Source organism: Candoia aspera, chromosome 2 (genome assembly GCF_035149785.1).
Source record: "Candoia aspera isolate rCanAsp1 chromosome 2, rCanAsp1.hap2, whole genome shotgun sequence".
Classification (NCBI taxonomy): Eukaryota; Metazoa; Chordata; class Lepidosauria; order Squamata; family Boidae; genus Candoia; species Candoia aspera.
The window spans coordinates 193,146,595-193,167,432 of record NC_086154.1 but is presented as its reverse complement, the minus strand read 5'-3'; the positions used below and the strand labels follow the sequence as shown (position 1 = coordinate 193,167,432).

The 20,838-nt window shown below is 39.6% G+C and overlaps 1 protein-coding gene across 1 annotated transcript in view; it reads right to left on the bottom strand.

The window, feature by feature from the left end:
• Positions 1 to 1,160: 1,160 nt before the first annotated feature.
• Positions 1,161 to 20,838, bottom strand: part of SPATA6L (spermatogenesis associated 6 like) — a 36,628-nt gene continuing 16,950 nt past the window's right edge. The window contains exons 5-12 of the mRNA XM_063293093.1: positions 17,331 to 17,455; positions 15,562 to 15,639; positions 12,706 to 12,969; positions 9,778 to 9,889; positions 7,596 to 7,639; positions 6,883 to 7,058; positions 3,042 to 3,135; positions 1,161 to 1,281 (exon numbers count right to left, since the gene is read on the bottom strand). Coding sequence (XP_063149163.1) covers positions 1,180 to 1,281; positions 3,042 to 3,135; positions 6,883 to 7,058; positions 7,596 to 7,639; positions 9,778 to 9,889; positions 12,706 to 12,969; positions 15,562 to 15,639; positions 17,331 to 17,455 — 995 coding nt within the window. The 3' untranslated portion in view covers positions 1,161 to 1,179. The remainder of the gene's footprint in view (positions 1,282 to 3,041; positions 3,136 to 6,882; positions 7,059 to 7,595; positions 7,640 to 9,777; positions 9,890 to 12,705; positions 12,970 to 15,561; positions 15,640 to 17,330; positions 17,456 to 20,838) is intronic.

Sequence of the window (20,838 nt, the reverse complement as noted above, 5' to 3'; positions counted from 1 at the left end):
CTTCGAGCAATGGACTTTTCTCTGATTGAAATATCTGAGTTCTTCCAGCACCTTCTCCAGAAATGTAGAATTAATCTCCTAAGTCTGAATATATCTGAGACTGACTCTTTTAATATGTGGCAACTTCCTTAACACCTGACTAAAAATATCTGGCTATCAATCTTTACTAAACTGAGTAAGACATTTAATTTTAAATCCACTAAGTACTATCTTAAGGTAGCAATACACAACCTTACTGAAATGATGATTCAAAGTGCATGTGCATCTGCATTACTATATCTTCAACCTTAAATGAGCTGATATATTTACACTCCTTTCAAAATGTATAAATCATCCGTTTAATCAACACAACCATACAGCAGTAACTTGTGTTCAAATCAATGTTGACACAACTTCATGCTGAAAATGAACTATCCATCTTCTTCATTCTGCAGCGAAGATCTTGCCAGCAATAAGTCTTCCAGTCTATACCGCAAAGCCATGGCATTTTTTTCTGCAAAATTTTTTTTTACTAACAATTATTAGAGGAAGAAAAATAGAAAAATATTATACAAAACACTCCACTTTGAACAGATTTTGTTTTCCAAAAGACTGTGACATTATTGCTATGAATTATTATAATCTAAAGGCTGCAAGCTATGAATGACAGGATAAAAATGCTTAAAACAAAACTAATAGATAAAACATTTCACCTTTGATTATAATTTAGAACTTAAGGATCTTACCCAGTTATCTCAGCAACAGAACACACTAATCCAGACATATAACCCTAAACCTTGATGTTTTCCAGGAATGTATGTACCACCAGGATCCAGAGAAGTTAACACCACTGAACAAATTTAATTACGCACCCAAGGTCAAGTTCAGTTGACATCTGGACTTTAGACTAACTTTGCAGTATTAACCATTAGTGAGAAACAAGAGTGTTGCTATGCTTTTGTGGAAAGCAATGCCATTTTTCTACATAGAAGTGATTCCTTATTTACCAACTGTTTGGGGAGGGGGGGAAATTAAAAATATGTCTGGCTATAATATTACTCTAATGACTTACCTTATAGGTTATGTGCACAATTTTATAGCCTTGTGTATTTTTTTAAACTACCTGAAATATACTTATGCCACTGCCCCCTCACACCCCAAAGGCAAGATTGCTTAAGAAACTTACCTTGCCAACCATAACTACAAGCTGCATCTTTGTTCTGTTGAGTCACAGTAAGGGGAACTCCTCAAAGAGATGGACCTTCTTTCAAGGACATCATCAATCTCAAAATCAGTGGCTCCCTGCAAAATACTTGTCCCATTAACTTGGATCATTCATCGTGATCAGCAATGCTAAATGTTCCCAGCTAAAAACAAATATATCAGCTGTTCTAAGAAAATTAAAACAGCTTATCATTACATGTTCAGGAAGAACTGATGGATGACACTGTCCTCTGTACATGGTTGGTCAGAGTAACTTTTTATTAATGTTCATTACAAGGATGTATCATTTTAGAGAGACAACAGCAAGTAATGTCACTCTAGGTTAACTTACATGAATCTGTGCCTCCAACATAGGGCACTGGATACAAGCGCAAATAGCTTCTCTGATTCAAACAGAGCAATAAGAGGATTATGGAGGTGAGATAAAATATCTATACGATTTCTGAATTGAAAACAGCTGTGCCAAGTAGTGGGCACTCCAGTAGGAAGAAAAATCCCTTTTACATTATAAGAACCAGCAGATTTACAAACACAAATTATGTGGATTAATCCACAGCAAGTGGCTGTACCATTGCAACAATTAAGTTAGCCTTGGTCGACAGACATCTCATGAGCCTCTTTGCTACTAGGGGTAGTGGTGTCATTAGACTATGGTGGTTTTTTTGTTTTTAGCAAACAACTTATGGCAAAATTCAAAGATGTGAGTATTCTAAATAGCTGTGTTCCAAGCTATCAATCTAGGAAACAGGAATCAGATTAGCTTGCTGAAAAACACAAACCAACAAAAAACACAATGAGCTCTAGCATCTGCTGCTTTTGCTGGCTATTATTTTATTCAACGTCATCTGTCCCAAACGAGTTTTTTAAAATTTAAATGGGAAAAAGTAGCAACAGAAATTCAGAATTCCAGAAATCCAAGTAAATCCACTTCTAGGGTACTCCATTTCCTCTTTCTTCTGATTTTCTAGTTTCCTTGCTGCAACAGGGAGTTAGGATTTATGTACAGACAGCATGAGGTTTTGGAGAGGGGAAGGGGGTGTTGGTAAGAAAAGATATCTCTTCTTAGGATACTTTTTCTTTTCATTTTTTAAATTCCTACAATCTTTTTATTTCTCCCAAAAAAGCTCTTTGATGTGACCCACTGCATAGTTGATAAAATTCTGGCTATTGAGTATCCACATTCAAGGAATTCAGTTTGCCAATAGTACAGCCTACAGTCCATGGAGGAAAGGTATCATATAAATGCAACAAAGAAATAGCATTTGCCAGCCAAATGGTTGCAAAGTCTTAAGAAACAGCTGCTTAATAAATTACACATATAGTAAATCAGGACCCACCTCTTCCCTAATAGCTGATAATTTGAATGAAGTCCCAGATAAAACCAAAATTACTGTAAATTCTGTCCTTGAAAGCTACCATCATCTGCCTGCTCTAAATACATCACATGCTCCATTCTTTCTACTCCATATAAAGAGGAGATGATGGTGATGATGTACCTACAGCTAGGATAGAAGCTTGTTTTTGATTTTCCATGTGGAAGGAAATCTTCTCCTTCTCCACCACTACAGCATTCAGCCACTGGAAGGCCACCTATATCTTGCAATATGAAGTTATACAGCCTAGAGACAGATTTATCATCTCAGCAAAGGCCAATCTTGCCAAGGAGAAATTGCTCAATTTTTGAGAGGAGAACTGAAATGCAGTGCAGGGAGGTGTCATTACAACATAATCAAAGTGGGAGATTAGCTTTCTCCACAACTTTTTCATCTTCTTTTTGGGTGCCCTTTGCTACTCTGCAAAATGTCTAAGAGTACCCCAGTTAAGCACATTGTACTCACAATGGAAAGTCTTTGCCTGGCCTCATCGGAGGTAAGCAGATTCCTCACTCTCTCATTAATTTCCTCCCAGCTGGAATTGGGGCTGGAGTATATCCTGAAAAACATCAGACTAATCAAGTCACTCCATATCCATGCTGTTGTCTAGGCGATGGTCCTATCAGATAACACAAGAACTACTATGTGCTGGCATATATAATGTGTATATTGATCCTAAACTCATTCACTTGGATGTAAGATCTAATGCTATTACTGCAGTAAGATTTACTCCTGTTTAAATACGTAATCCATTAAACTGAATCCATTGCCCATATGTTCACAAACTGGATGGATTTTTTTCTACATTGTTTCCTTTTTTATAAGTTAAGAACAGAAGGATGTATGTAACAGTTGCAAACGATGTATGAAATAGCTTAGAGACAGAGGCTGTAATCTGCAAACAGAAGGTTTGGTTCTACTGGTGGCACTGTCTGGTAAAGAAGGATCACATACAAGCGATACGAAATTCCTCTCTTCGGCTGAACTGGAGTGCTGCTGCCAGCCACTGTGTCAGGTTCTCGGATCAAAGGTTCACAGAATCCTCTTATCGGAGCATCTTCCATCTTTCTCTCACTGGTGTGAACAGACTTCGTGTCGCCAGATGGGAGGGGGTGCCAGATCGGAGTGTGAACTGAATGTTATGGCTAAAGGCTTATTGCATTGGCCTCCCCAAGGCCGTGCAAGCAGGGAACATCAGAAGGGCCATCTGGCATGGGAAGCGGGGTAGCGTGCTTTAGTGGGAAGAGGGGTAGAGGGCAATTTAGAGAATGTAGTTTTAAATGTTAGTTTGAGCGGGAATTGGGCATTCGCAGCTTACTTCTTGTGCTGGTCATTTTGCTTCATTAAAGCAGTAGAAAAAGCCTTGTCTCCTGTCATTGAATGAATGCTTGAATGTGCCAGTGCTTACACACTGGGCCAACTGGACAAATAGATTAATTTATATGTCATGCCCTTAGGCAAATATAAGCAACCATATATAAACAACTGCAGACCAGTTTAATACAAGTCATTTTCTTATGACAAGGTAGGCAACCTGAGGCACTCAGGATATTGAATTCCATCTTCCATCATTCTTGTACCTTTACCTTTAATTTGGTTAAAATTGTCTGGAAGAATACTAATGTCTACAGGTACAGTAAATCCTCTTATTGGGGACTGGATCTAGGGTGCATTTGCCAAAAGGATTGTTTATCAAAACTTTAACTTACTTAACTTGTTTATCTGTATTATGGACATAAGAATTCCAAAAAGTGGTTTAATTTTCTCTTGTGAAAAAAGAGACACACAATGAAACCTGCTGCTTGAAGGATACATGAAGTCCAGGTGAATTCTTAGCAGCAGCTGTTCAGCTTTTACCCATAGTTCCTTATTCTGTTATGGTGAAACGAATGCCTTCTAGGTTCTCCTCTATAAAATATCAGAATAATGATACTACGTGGGATAAAATTGCCTTAAACTATTAAACTAGCTGAACTGTGCTAGGAAATGCTTAAAAAAAAAAGATAGGGGTGTTTCTCCATGGAGCATATTGTACATATGACTCCATCAACCCCTGCATTCAGAGTCCATTAGTAACAGATCTCCCTCACTACTAAATGTGACTGCAAAATATGTTCAACTTTGGTGTTCTGCAAATTAGGCTCACAGGTCACCAACACTTGAACAGTAAATGTCACTATTTTGCTGCAGAGATGAACGTATGCTAAAGTGCTGACTATGACCCTGAAGTACCTCTTTAACAAAGCAATTCAAATGTGTGAAATTCTCACAGATCTCTCTCTCTCTTTTTGCTATTTATACCACAAGGTCAGAATTGTTTATGGGACTTGCCTAGATCTTAGCTCATATTTTTCTTAATCTTAGCTGATCAGCATCACTGCATTGTATCGTCTAGTCAGCAGGAGGGAATAAAATGCAGAAGACTTTCATTTGGACTTTCACTTTAACTTGTCAATAGCAAAGTACTCCAAACATTGTCTCTTCCATCATATATGTTACATTGAGTCATTGGCACTATATAATTTTTTTTTCAATATTCCATTTTCCCCCAACAAAAATCTCCTGAAACAAAATTTTGATCTAAGTTTCACAGTGAGTATAAAAAAAATAGCTATACCAATTTGTAACACTGGCAAATCAAGTAAAAATATTAAAAATCCATCAGATATTGTACAAGGGACTTGGTAAATAAAATGTATTAATTGTTCTGTAAATTTTAAGAATGGTGGCACACTCTAATGAAAGGTAGACATGTGTTTTATGGTCTTGGAATCAATATAGAAAAGGCTGTATTCTGCCGGGGCTCACCACCTTGTCTCTGAGATCCTCAGATGATTATCAGAGTGAACAAGAAGGGCCATAAAGTCAAAGCTTTTCTCTTCCCTAAAGCTTTAAAGAACTTGGAATTGTGTCTGCAAAAAGATGGGCAGCAGTAAAAGTCCCTAAGCATTGGCAACAGTGTGGACAAATCTATGAGTCCAGATGAAGAGTCAAGCTATCTGAAGGACTGCCTATCTCCTAAGATCAGGCAGAGTTGGTGTACTTCAGATCCCATCAATCAGCCACACCATTTAATGGGATCTAGGAAGTGTGCTTTCTGTTGTGGCACCTGCTGTATGGAATGATATCCCTCAGAGATCCAGAACATCATCAGGGTGGAAGCCAAGTGTTTAAAGACTTGACTGTTCTCCCAGGCCTTGGGGTAGGATCCTAATGGAACCCTGTTGGTCAGGTTTTCTGTTACAACCACTGTGCTTGTCCAGACCCATGGAATTTTCTTTTTTCATTGTTTTCTGTTTTTAATGTAAGCCACCTAGAGTTATTCAAGTCAGGCAGCCTCTAAATCTCATAAAATAAATTAATAATCTGGTGGCTGAATTTCACACTAGCTGATGTTTCCAAGCAGACCTCAAAAATAGCCTCAATTATAGCATTCTGGAGGACTCTAACAAGAATGTTACTTTTAATTTTAACCTTAGCTTTCTGGACTACTAATCAACTTTATTTCTGCTGTTGAAGCAATCCTTTGATTGTTTTAATTTTTTCCATACATTTTTATCTGTACTATCTTAGCCACTGTGTAGCTGCTACTCTGGGAAGACTAATGCTAAATAAATATTTTACATTTCAATTTTAATAATTAATTTTCATATTTTTATAATGATTGTATTTTAATTGTTGTTTTTTATTTGATCGTTGTACACCACCCAAAGTCACTTCTTGTGAGATGAGTGGCTACACAAATATGATAAACAAACAAACAAACACATTTAAAAAATGAAATGAACTTTAAAAAACCTTAAAGAGATTCTGCTAGCAAATCAACTGATTGCTGAAAGGTGTTATCAGGACTAGAGAATATTAGAGTAGCTACACAGAAAGCTGGATCTGAATGCAATCAAAAGTTGCAGAGCTGGTCTTTCAAGGAGAGGTGAACAAGCATCCAAAACAGACTACATACAAACTTCCTGACCAAGAGACCTGCTGCCCTGGCTGAACTGAGCTCCAGATTACTGGCTCCTTTTGCAACTACAATGGCTCCTTGACACTTCTCCCCATATCTTATGCAATGATACGGAGGGAACAATAAGCCACTTTCCTGGTGATAGCTGCTGTCACCAGGCAGTGGCAATTTCAGGCTTCCTTGTCAGAGAGACGGAGCTTGATTACTCTAAGATTGTTACTAATATTGGTGAAGGCAAGAAACAGCAGCAACTACAGCTGTCAACAATTTCTGGGTGCAGGGACATGCTCTAGATATATGGGCTGTGGGTGCTACACTTAACATTTATCTAAGAGTGGTAACCTGTGCTGGGGAGATGCCCATCTTCCACTAGGATTGGATGATTCATAATGTTTTGGGGAAGAACTTCTGTAACAAAGATCAGGAGTGTTCCATGAATAGGTGGCAGCAGATGCCTTTGTTTCACTAGATGATGACTCGCAATCTGAACCATGGTCTTCGGCTGGCTCTCTGATAACCTATGAAGAAGGAAAGAATTTTCCAATAGTTAGGAAGCCTGATGTAGCCTGCTGTTTTTCGCACTACAGCTCCCCCAAATCCCAATCAGAATTCTGGCAATTGTAGACTCCCAACACATCTAGAGGGAAACAAGATGGAGGAGATGGAGTCAGAACAAGGAAAATTAATTGTGAAAAGAAAGAGATAGATTGATGTCACCTATTGACCATGGATGGAGTCAATGAAATCCCAGAACAAAGGCCTCCAGGGGGAAGTGGGCAAATATAACTTACTGATTTTCAGATACGTACCATAACATGTCCAGAATAAGCACTGCCTCACACAGGCCAAGTTTACAATATCAGGTTATGTTGATGCTTCACCCCTTTCCCATTCTGAATTCTAGCTGACCATTGCAGCATGTGGGGGGAAGCTCACAAAAATGAAGGCATTTTTATAAATAAAGCCATAAAATGGAATAGTTTGTCAAGTGATCCAGCATTCTGAATTCATAATTTATTAGTCATGTTTTTACAAACATTACCCCAAATATTTACCTTAGCAGATGGACATGCTGTTTTCCAGCTATCAAACGATAATGCTACAAGAAACAAAAAAATGCATTCTGATTAATGTAAATAATATTTATATTGCAGATATCATGTATGCAAAGATAGTTTAGGAAAGATCACATGATAGTTTATTATGGCTGGTTAGATCCATGTTCTGCAATACTTGGGATCCAGCTCTAACCAATCTTCAGGTACAAACTGGAATTTCAGCAGTAGATCCAGACTATGTTTACTAAAAGTGTATAAGAGAGCCAGTTTGGTCTAGTGGCTAAGCAATGGGCTAGGAACCAGGAGTCTGTGAGTTCTAGTCCCGCCTTAGGCATGAAAGCCGGCTGGGTGACCCTGGGCCAGTCTCTCAGCCCAACTCACCTCACAGGGTTGCTGTTGTGGGGAAAATAGGAGGAGGAAGGAGTATTAGGTATGTTCCCTGCCTTGAGTTATTTATAAAAATAATAAAGGCGGGATAGAAAATAAATTAAATAAATAATAAATAAATAATACAGGACAGGGTTACAGCTTCCTGCTGAATTAAAACTGCTGATTAACGCTTAGGAACAGAATAATCTATAGCTAAAGATCAAGAGTATAGCTGGTGATTGAAGCCCAGAAGTTTGGGGAAGGTCAGAGTATGGAGCTGGGTAATCTGGAACAAGTTAGGTATAGATAGCACAGAAGTTGTCTGTTTATCTGTGATATGCAGGTGTTTAGAATGACGCAATAATATGCAGGTGTTTAGAATGACACAATGATATGCAGGTGTTTAGAATGACACAATGATATGCAGGTGTTTAGCAAGACACAATGCTCTGTTCCTCTGAAATTCAGCCTGGAGTAGGAGTGCAGTATTTTTTTCCTGATCAGTAGGAAAAAGTAACATGTTGAGCCCAACAAAGGAAATACTAATGCATGAAAGGTTTTGCTCCTTTCTTTGCCAGAGTTTTGACAACAAACAATTGTGTTTTCAGGAAAAGAGACAATCTCACCTTTTTCTTTCTATCAGCAGTTGAGAAAATGACTGGGCAAGGAAGCAAACATTCCTGGGTCACACCTTACTTTGAAAACCAGGGAAAGAACAATATGTGATCTTGATGCTTATGATTAGTTACTAGCTGGCTAAATGCCACTGTTTATTCACAATTGAGTAACTCAGAAGTGCTTCCATCATCTATAGCGTCTTCTATAGTAAGGCTGATTATACATTTACAGTATCTATTTATACTGGCTTATAAAAGTATAAATTTATCTAATAAATTTAATATTTTCAATCATTACAAAAATAGTATGAGGATGGAAGAGGAATGTAATTCTATGGACACCTAAACAGTGTCTGGGACAACAATTTGCCTCTGTTACAAACAATGATTCTTTAAAGACAGATTTGGGTCAGGAGGAGAGGAGCAGATGGCAGTTTCCCAGGTATGGAATACTATGATTTGAAAAAATCCCTGTACTGGAAGACTTCTAATGAAATATACTTGCCTCTCTTCTGGGACTATGTAACAACTGCACCTTATTTCACTGATAATCCATTCCCGATTTCCTACATAATATTATCTTGCAAGCTGCAAGCTGCATGTCTTCAAGCCAGAGAGAAGACTCAGAAGATACAGGAACAAAACTTGATGCATGGGGAGCATTCTTCCTTAGCATGAACAGCATTATGAAGGGTTTGTCTTATGTGCCATGCTCTATCTTAATATTTATGCCATTAACAGAGATGTCAACCCAACTTCTCATATAGACAAGAAACAAGAGTACTAATGCACAGCTTTGCCTAAATCACAGATCTGGGTATCTTCTGGGCCATGGAGGTCATCATTAATTCCAATGACTCAACTAGTCCAGCCATGTGGTTTGTGGTTTCCTATGCACATTACTAATAGCAATCTTTGCTATAATATACAGAAAGTCTTTTATTTACTAAATAAAATTAGAGGTGCTATCTTTGCCCTAAAAGCACTCTCCTAATATATTTAGTAGCAAGTACATTGGAAAATGGTCATAAGGAGCATCTAGGTCAGTGGAGATCTGCAGAACATGTTCATCAGAAGATGTAAAAATGACAAAATTCAGCCTACATGGCATCAAAATATGACAAGGCCCTGGGATGTGAGCAGACACAGAAACAATTCACATTTTAAATCAATGCATAATAAATGACTAATACCTCGTTTCAACTGGTAATTGTGAGGATTTCTTGATGTGCTGGCACCCTGCCTTGCATTTCGATACAATAAGGGAGACAGGGCTTCATCAGCAAATGCTTTAGAAGCATCAACCTAAACATAATGAAGAAATAGTCTCAAGATAGAATTCTAAGCAAAACTGAAATAACTGAAATAAAGTTTCAGGGGAATGTGATACGTTTACTACTTATCCTCATTTGCTCCTAACATTCTTTAATACTTAGCTTTAATATCACTGCAGGTTAAAGATTAAAACAATTGGCTGTTTTAAAAACTTTAATTAAGTCCAAAAGTGTTGCAGATACTCAGGAAAAAAAATCACCTAACAAGTGGGCTGCTCTTAAGCTCAACATAAACATGTGTACGAGTCCAATGCAGGAATATTTAGGGTCATTATATGGTCCACTTCTGTGGTGTAGATAGGAAGGAGTGCCATTATTTATTTTTTTCCATTTCTTTTCAGACTCCATTTTTAACGCATTTCTTGGCTTTAATTATACTGTATATTATGGGCTGAAAACACTGTGATCCACCTATCCCCACTCCAAAGTACCCAACTGTGGCTGTTTCCTCATTGCTTACTATTCTAGTTTGTTGGTTTGGGTCAGTCTGCCCTACTGATTGTGATCACATTGTTTATTTATTCACAATTGCTTCAAAGAAGCAGCTCAGAGGAGGTTCCAATGCCTTTGGATGAATCAGTGCCCTGGCCTTGTCTCTTTCCAAGCGGGGGGGGGGGAAGCAGAATAATGGCATAGGTAAATGAACATATGCTTCCATGATCTAGTCTAGACTCTATCGGTCTCCAAATAATTGGTGACATACACTTTTATATTATCAAATGTAGAAAAGGATCATTCACTTGTTATATCTAAACTGTTGGCATTTGATTGTTTTTGCAAGGACCAAGCCATTAAGTTACTATGGTAACAAATCACTCTGGCAGAGTCAGAAGGTCAAACTTAAGTATCCTTAGTTTTGGGTGCGGAAAAGATGACCATATTAGGTAAAGCTTTTAATTGCCCTGGAAAGGTATTTGCCTGGGCTTGTTAGTTTCAGTTTCCTTTCTACACAGCCTTCCTCCCAGTCCTCTCTGAGCGTGTGTGAATGCACAAGCTTGTGAATACGTTTTTGTGCTTTCTGTAAATACATTTATTTTTATAGAAATGCCTGGTGTGTGATTTTTCTGATCTGTCGGGCCAAATGCTTTCCAGAAATCTCTGACATAAACCTATACTGTATAAATAGACCCAAGTGCATTAAGTCATTATGTGGCTTGCTGTTAATTAAATCCTGGAATTTCTTGAGTATAGAAGAAATAAACTAACGGGGTTTGATGACATCCCTGAGAATAGTATGAGTTTGTTTATAATGAATGCAGAGGAAAGGGGCAATAATCACTGCAGGGTCTGTGAACACTGAAACACTGGCTTATGAAAATCTCTAAAGAAGAAAGGAATCAATATAACTGTGTCTGTATGGGCAGGGAAGAGACAAGAAACAGAATTAATTGGGGGGGGGAAGTAAGGTGAAAATTATACTGGAGTTTTCTTGGAAAACAACACAATCAAGATCATCATACAAGATAATGGAGGTAGCTTTATACCACAATCCTTCACCTACTTACCTGGGCATAAATCTTCTTAAACTCAGTGGGAATCTCTTTGTAATAAAACATGCACTCTTCATCAGCAATCCTGACCGAATACACTTATTAGGCAAGAATTCCCACTGATAGATGTGGATCTTACATCTGAGTAAAGGCACACTGGATAGCTCTTGTAGACATTTGCAAGCGTCTTTATGTCAGTAAGAAATTCTGAGCTTCCCCAGTTTTTATTGTAACAGTGGGAAAAATGAAAGTCAGGACTTCTTCATCTTATGGCTGTATGCTAGTAAAAGGAATTGACTGAAAGTGTGCGTATGTATGTATGTACACACACACGCACACTTTCTGTACAATGCAAAAAAAACCATAGGAAGTTGAGACAAATCAAGGCTGTTTGCATGTCACTGGATGGAGCCTAGCATCAGGGAAAGGGAAAATGTGCCCTTATAACTCTCATCAGACCTAACATCATGGTCAATGGTGAGTATGATGGGAGCTGTGGTTCAGCAACAGAACCATATATTTCAACCTGAAATTCTAGGGTCTAACAACAGAAATAAAATTCCAGTGTGGACTGAATAAACACAGATAAAACCAGGATGAAATGGTTTTATTTATTTAAATAAATAAATCTATTTAAATCAGCCCAATTTGAATTTTGAATCAGCCAAATCCAGTGGGTGTTCTTTTCAAAAAATTATTATTATTTAGCCTTATAATAATTCTTTTGTTATTTAAAGCAAAGGTGTATTTCAAAAAAGTCATTATCTATGGAGGAACAAGTAATTACTGAAGTTAGACGAATGTTACTCAATGTATCATTTATTCTAGCAAATGATACCAAGCACAGTATATTTAGTTTTTATGATATATAAAAAAGTATACTTTTTTAACTTTAATGCCAAAATCTCCACTGTATTATTCTTTCTAAATGTTTAAAAAGCAGAAAAAAGAAAGAAGAACCTCCCCAAAAAGTAGTATAGGTAAACTTCTACCTTCCCCCTTCGTTGTGCTCCGATTTGTAGTACCTGCAGGCATGACCTTTAAAAACCAAACTCCCGATACGTGTTCTTAATTGTCAAACTGAAACCCACCATTCAATCAAACTTATTTTTATGAAGTGAAGCTGTGATAAGTTCCATCCATTTGTACTAGAGACTCTTTACATAGATCACCCAAAAACGAATATGCACTTTTTTTTTTTTGTACAGCTTTATGTTCATGAAGCTTTAATTTAAGAAAGGACTTTGAAAACTGCCAAGGAATATCTAAACATTCCCTTTATATTTTTGTGACTTACATGCCTCACTACAAAAGGTGGTCTGTGGTCCCCTTGGGTTTTGAACTTAACAGCTCTCAGGTTCAGGGGGGACGACTGCTGGTGGTTATCTCTGCAGAGTCCATGGCGATGCCTTCTTGGGGTTGGGGATGGTGAGCGGGACTGTAATGACCTTGTAAGTCTCTTACAGCTCCGACTCTTTGTTGCCTTACATGGCGCTGGCGAGATGCTCCTTCTTTGGGGTGTTGTTGAAGCCACCCTTTGTAACCTGGTTTTGTTGTGATCCTGCAAAAGATATCTACTTTGTAATCTCAAGAATTAGCTGGGAAGGCGATACATGATGGTACAGGGAATATCCCACTGGCAGCCGGTTACACATGTGGCTGGGTTGCACCCTCAATGCTTAAAAGAATTCTGGGCAAGATGAGAAACTTCTAAGTCAACAATGTGCTCAATGCATAGCCTACCATCTTCCCTGCTAATGATGGAAACAGGCTGGCAACCAGTGCGACTTAAAGCAGTGGCAACAAATAGACAGCAGGGCTGAACTGAATCTCTGCTTTTAGATTTGGCTAAGGCAGTGTTTCTCAACCTTGGCGACTTCAAGATGTGTGGACTTCAACTCCCAGAATTCCCCAGCCAGCAAAGCTGGCTAGGGAATTCTGGGAGTTGAAGTCCACACATCTTGAAGTCGCCAAGGTTAAGAAACACTGGGCTAAGGAGTTATATGAAGCCCTAACAACGGTCCATTAGAGCTACTGGCTGTGCAAAAACAACAGCAAGAACATGATAGGCAATCCTATTTCTCAAATATGGAGGAATGCTAACCACTTTGGTGTAGTGGTTAAGGTGCTGGCCTAGAAACCAGGAGACTGTGAGTTCTAGGCCTCCCTTAGGCATGGAAGCTGGCTGGATGACCTTGGACCAGTCCCTCTCTCTCAGCCCAACCCACCTCACAGGGTTGTTGTGGGGAAAAGAGGAGGCAGAAGCATGATGTACTTTGCCTTGAGTTGTACATAATAAAGGTGGGATATAAATACAACAACAATATACTCACAGATAAGCCAAGAATTTTAGGTTCCAAAATACATCAAAAAAATTGGGTTTGGCTTATATACGGTAATACTTTTTTAAAGTACCCATATATACGTGTGGATAAGCTGACCCTCGTATTTCTAACCCAAATGCCATGAAAAATGTGCCACCCCTGGATAAGCCAATTCTGAAAATTTAAAACGGAATCTGTTCTAGTAAACAACATTTATTGATACAAAATACGAAAACAAATGAAGTCCTTCAGAATATATTGAAAAAACATAGAAAAACTTTGAGGGTCAGCTTATCCAGGGGTGGCACATCTTTCATGGCATCTGGGTTAAAAAAATGAGGGTTAGGTTATCCACAGATGGACTTATCTGTGAGGATATACGGTAACAACAACAACAACAATATGCTCAGCAACTAAACACCTTCTGGAAATACTAATATTTGAGCTACTGGAATCTCAAATGCACACCTGAAGAGAAAACTGCATATTAACATGGGGAAACGTTTAGTTCTGAACTCTGACTGATCCCACTCATAAAACTTTTTAAAGTTTTTGAGGCCTGTGTCCTGAGTGAAAAAAACAAAAATTGTAAGTTGCTCCTTTGCTCCTTCATTTTTTGTCACAGGGCCAGAAAAGTAGCTTGTTCATACTGAGTTCTACCTGCAATCCAACATACAGAAGAAAATGATCAAGGGGTTGATTTCCAAAATTAAAAATAAATAAAAATTTCCATGGCAAACCATGGAACCAAATGACTGCACACGCCATTCTAAAGCACACAACATTCCTTTAACTTAATCCTGTTAAATCTATCAGCAGCTTCTTTGATAGTCCATTGTGAAGGACACTGTAGCAGTGAGGGGTGGGCCTTTGGCATTTCAGTGCCTCACTGACTCTGTGCCCCAAAGACAGAAGCCCGTTGGTTCTGCTCATTCTTCAGGTACAGAAATTCTGTTTACCTTAAAACGGTGTGGATGGGGCCATCCATCCCACTGCTTTTGTGATGGCCGGCAAAGAAGACTTTTGTGAATTCCGGCTGCAAGCCTTGACAGTAACAGCTAGCCAGCCCACATGCCAGACAGGCACAGGCAAGGAATCCACATTCCCAAACGAAGCATGGCTCTTGGTCACATACAGTCAGGTTGTCCCAGTTCCTCTCTGCTGAAGATAGGAGCTGGGAAAAGCATAGGGCTAACATCTCCCCACAGATTCAGATAAAAGTGAAATTTTCAGGGAAAAGGTTCTTACTGTAGCCAAGAATTGCATTACTGTACTTTTTCTTTCTTTTTTCTCTATAGAGTTAAAACTCTTCTTTTTTTTTATTTCTGTGATCAAGCTAGTGAATTCTGGCTAATTTCAAGATCAAAGCAGGTGGATTTGAACTTACACAGGGCCATTTGAAGTTGAAAACACTTCCAGAATGATCAGACATATGTCAGAAAACTTTTGATAAGGTCTGAAATATTTATTTATTTATTTTTATGGTTCAAATTTAGTCACCGCCCATCGCACTCAGGGAGCAACTCTGGGCGGCTATTAAAGGTTAAAATACCTGTTTTGAACTTGGAACAGTGCATTTTGAACTTGAAATGGAGTGTTTCTAGAAGACAATCTTCTAATTTTATTATTTTCAGATAATATTGGTAAGCTTCCTTGTTTATCGTTGCTCTCTTTTTTATGACTGCATTATGGATTTAACTGTTCTTAATAGAACAGAACATTTAAAACATATAATACGCTATATTAAGTGTAGAGATGACATAAGGAAAAAAATAGTTTTGAGCAAATGCATTCACCCCTAGAAGTGACCGTTTATTAAAATTACTTACACAATACCACTTTCCGGAAAGAAGTGGAAGCTCTGTAATAGTTGTTCTTGTTGAAAATTCTAATTTTGGTGCAATGCCCTTTAAACAATTTTAACATGAGGAATTAATATAAATACATGCAGAACAAGACAACATACAAATGTACTACATGAGATTGCAACTGTGTATTTTTCATTACTCTGAAGAACATCAGGTATCAAAATAGATGTGAATTTAAATTAACAGATAATGTGCGCAAATGCTTACAAGTTACTTCCGCTAAGCATGCAGAGGTTGCATCATAAACTTACCAGTTGCCTCCAAGTAATGTTTTTTATTCACAACTCAGATTCTAGCCAGCAGCTATGCCAAGCTATCATATCATTTGAGTCATCTCAGGGAACAGCAACATAAGGGTTGATCAGCAAATTACTTAGTTTGATTTACATATGTGTGTTCTAATTTCAAATCATGCTGAATCAATTTCTAACTATATACACCCTATTTCCTTCCAGAAGAAGGGAGCAAATAGTCTGCCAGACCTACTTAGTTATTATAGATGCCTACTTTAGATAAATCCTGGCACAGAGATGTTTGAGGAGGGGAGTTGTCAAAAAGTTGGTGGCTGCAGCTACCATCTGGGATTTTTAACTCCACCCCCCCAATGCCCCTGGCCTGGCATCACTGTTCAGGTTGTTGCCATCACTATCCTGAATCTATGATATTGCTTTTTTCTCCCTCATGGCTCCCAAGGTCACTGTTGCTGTTTTCCAACACTAATTTCAGTTTGGAAAAATAAAAGGCAATTTCAGTATTTAACAAGAATTAATACATATTCAATAAGGAATTATCAGACGTAGAGATGTTCTCTGTCAACAGCTTATAATAAAGATGAATGATTGGAGAGAATACTTGTAATGTTTCAATATATTTCTTCATAAAACAATCATGTGTTTTATAGCAAAAGTTGAGGGAGCAAATCTAACCATTTCCATCCAGGAAATCTCTACTATCACCTTTCACAATTCTGGCTGTCCAGACGACTGCTGAGAATTATGGGATTTTAAATCTGGCCCATTTCAAGGTCACCAGATTGGATGAAGGATTGGATGAAGGCTGCACTAGCACATAAGATCCAAAAAAACCCACACCAAAACTTTGGCACGTGCCTGTCACTTAAAAAAATGATCCAAATTCCAGGTAAAAAATTAAACTCTTCCAGTACAGTGTAACGGTTTATCACTAACTTAGTAACTACTGTTTTTATTATGTCAACGGAGGCTATCACTATAGTAGATTTACCCTTTGAATGGTCATAATGATTTTACTATGCAGGTAGTCCTCAACTTACGACAATAGGGACTGGAAGATTTGTCATTAAGCGATGTGGTCGTTAAGCGAGGCATCATGTGACTGCATCAGATTTTACAACCCTTTTTGCCATGGTCATTAAGTGAATCATGTGGTCCCCCATTGATTTTGCTTGTCAGAAGCCAGCTGGGAAGGTTGCAAATGGCAATCATGTGACTCCAGGACACTGCAACCGTCATAAATGCATGCCAGTTGCCAAGCACCTGAATTTCGATCATGTGACCACAGGGACATTACAACGGTCGTAATGCAAGGACCAGCTGTAAGCCACTTTGAAGAGTTTTTAATTGGCATCAGTAAATAGTGTTCATAAATTAAAGAGGTAAAAGTTGACAGATCAAATAATCCACATCAAGATCAGGTTAATGAACAGCCATTTCTGTCTTTGGTATATGTAATCTCATTTCATACGAACATACCGGGAAAGAAGGAAAAGTGTTCATTAATAGCTCTCGATCCACTCCAGGATATGAAGGAGTCAGTTTTGGCTCAGGAAATAGAAAATATCGAGTGTTTCTTTCATAAAATGCCAGCTCTTTTCCATCTGAATATTAAACAGAGAATTGTGACCAACGGAATAAGTTTGACCAATGGAATATACAATCTCATCATATTGTATCTCAGAAAGATAAGTAATTGCACTGTTCTCCATGACACATTCTATCCCACAAAGTACAACAAATAGGTTACATTCACACATAGTGGTAAGCATTGGTTCCTGGCTTCTTCAGCCAAATGGGAACAAGCAAAAGGTTCACATGTGCAGCTATTTCTTCTTTACATGAGCAGATAAACCAGCCTAACAGGGAAAGCTTTGTTCCCAGTATTGTTCCCAAGTGGGTCAGGACTATAAAGCAGTTTTAAGAAAATCAAAGACCTAAAAATAGAAGAAGATGACATTAGGGTGTAATTTGATGTTACAGCTCTCTTCACATCCATAGACCCGGTACTAGCAAAAGAATCCATGACAGCAGTTCTACGCAACACACCCAACCTAGCCAAATACACCAAATAGAAATACCCAGAATAATGGACCTCATCGAACTCTGCCTTACAACCTACTTTCAGTCTGATGGACAAATATACCAACAAATCAAAGGAACACCCATGGGGTCACCTATTTCAGGAGACTGTAGCAGAGACTGTAATGAAGCATCTGGAAAGGATAGCACTCCCACTCATACAACCCAAAGTATGGATGACACTTTCATCACAGTAAAAAAGGAACAACTGGAAACCATCAACTTCTTCAATGGAATAAAATTCACAAGGGAAGAAGAAAACAACAACACACTACCCTTCTTGGACATCCTCATCAGCACAGGAAATGATGGCAAGTTAGAAACACAAGTCTAAAGGAAAGCTACCCACACCAACCAAGTTCTCCATTACCAAAGCAACAACCCAACCTCCCACAAGAGGAGCTGCGTAAGAACATTATTCAGATGAGCACTCATGCACTGCAGCAACCTAGAACACCAGAAAAAGGAAACAGATCACCTATACAGCATCTTCCAGCAAAATTCAATATTTCTCCACTCTTATTGCATCTGCAGAATGCCACCCGACGGCCCTGTTTAAGATTACCCGATCCCTCTTGGGTAAGGGGGATTCGGCAATCCACTTACAAGACCTTGCAGTGGAGTTTTCTGAGCATCTGCAGGATAAAATTGTTCAGATCCGTTCTAAGTTGGATTCTAAGTGTGAGGCACAGTCTGGGAAGATGCTGAGGGAACGTACTTACCCTGTTATCTGGGAACAGTTTGATCCTGTTGGACCTAAGGAAGTGGACAGGACCCTCCGGACTGTAAATGCCACCACATGTCATCTACACCCATGCCCTTCCTGGCTGGTGAAGGCAGCCCAGGAGGTGACATGTGGTTGGATCCAGGCATCCTTGAGAGAGGGGATGTTTCCAGCTGCCTTCAAGGAGGCACTGGTACACCCCCTCCTCAAGAAACCATCACTGGACCCTACTCTGTTGGACAATTTCCATCCCATCTCCCACTTCCCCTTTTTGGGGAAGGTGGTTGAGAAAGTGGTGGCATTACAACTCCAGAGGATTCTGGATGAAACGGATTATCTAGACCCCTTCCAGTCAGGTTTCAGGCCAGGATATGGGACAGAGACTGCATTGGTCACACTTATGGATGATCTTTGGCAGGAGCGGGATGGAGGGAGTGCATCCATCCTGGCTCTTCTTCACCGCTCAGCAGCTTTCAATACCATCAACCATGGTATCCTTTTGGGGCGGCTCAGGGAGTTGGGGGTGGGTGGCGTAGTTTTACACTGGTTCACCTCCTTCCTCCAGGGCCGGTCCCATTTGGTGGTGATAGGAGATGAGAGAACCAACCCTCGACCCCTCTTGTGCGGGGTCCCGCAGGGTTCAGTTCTCTCCCCTCTCCTATTTAACATCTACATGAAACACTGGGTAAGATCATCCCTCACCACGGGATGAGGTATCATCAATATGCTGATGATACTCAGTTATATATCTCCATCCCGGGTGAGGTAAGTGATGCGGTGGCTACCCTTTCTCAGTGCCTAGGGGCTGTGGGGGTCTGGATGGGGAACAACAGGCTTCAACTGAACCCTGGTAAGACGGAATGGCTGTGGGTTGATGGTTCCTCTGTATCCGGGAAGTTATCATCTTTAGTTCTGGATATGGTTGCACTGCCCCATTCAGACCCGGTACATAACTTGAGGGTCCTTCTGGACTCATGACTCCTGCTCAAAGAGCAGGTGGCAGTCATGGCCAGGAGGGCCTTTGTGCAACTTCATGTTGTGTGCCAGTTACACCCTTTCCTGGATCGAGATGCCCTCCGAACAGTCAGTCATGCCCTGGTCATCTCCCACATAGACTAATGCAATGCGCTCTACATGGGGCTACCCTTGAAGAGTATCCGGAAGCTTCAGCTGGTCCAGAATATGGCCACGTGGGCAGTTATTGGTACCCCAAGATCAGCACATGTGACATCACTGCTGCGCGAGCTTCACTGGGTGCCAGTTTGCTTCTGGGTCCAATTCAAGGTGTAGGTTATGACCTTTAAAGACCTACATGGCATGGGGCCAGGTTACCTGAGGGACCATCTCATCCACTTAACATCGACCTGTCCCACCTGGTCATGCAGAGAGGGCATGCTATGGACCCCACTGGTAAGGGAATTCCACCTGGCGGGGTCCAGGAGGCGAGCCTTCTCTGCAGTGGCACCTGCCCTCTGGAACATTCTACTCCCAGAGGTGAGGCAGGCCCCTTTGCTCCCAGCCTTCCGGGAGAACTTGAAAAGCTGGTTCTGCCACCTCGCCTGGGGTGGGAGAGGCAACAGTTCTTCTTGGGGGTGGCTAGCACCATAGAACTCTCTCCAATGAATAAGATCTTCATCCCTTGGATTTTGTATCTATTTTATTTTTATTTATTTGTTTACATATTGTAATTTATATTTTTATAATTTTAATTCCTGATTTTATTGTAAACCGCCCAGAGTCCCCCTTTTTTGGGAGAGATGGGTGGTAATAGAAATTTGAAAAATAAATAATTAATAAATAAAATGGATACCCTCTCAACTTTATCAAAAAATGCCTGACCACTCAACCCACTACAACCCAACCAACGGAAGCTATGAAAAGGTTAATTCTGCCATGCATCAGAAACATCTCAGAAACTACCGACTGTTACAACCACACAGCATCACTGTAGCACATAAACTACCTAAAACTCTTCAAAACATCCTAAGTAAACCAAAAGACCCAGTAGCCCAAGAAGAAAAAACAGGAGTCATCTACAACATACAGTGTAAGGACTGTAACAGCCACTACGTAGGACAGACAGGCAGAAGACTAGCAGAGCGCATCCACGAACACCAACTAGCAGTCAGACGGCACAATCTAAACTCCTTAATCTCACAATGCATGAACAGACTCAACCAT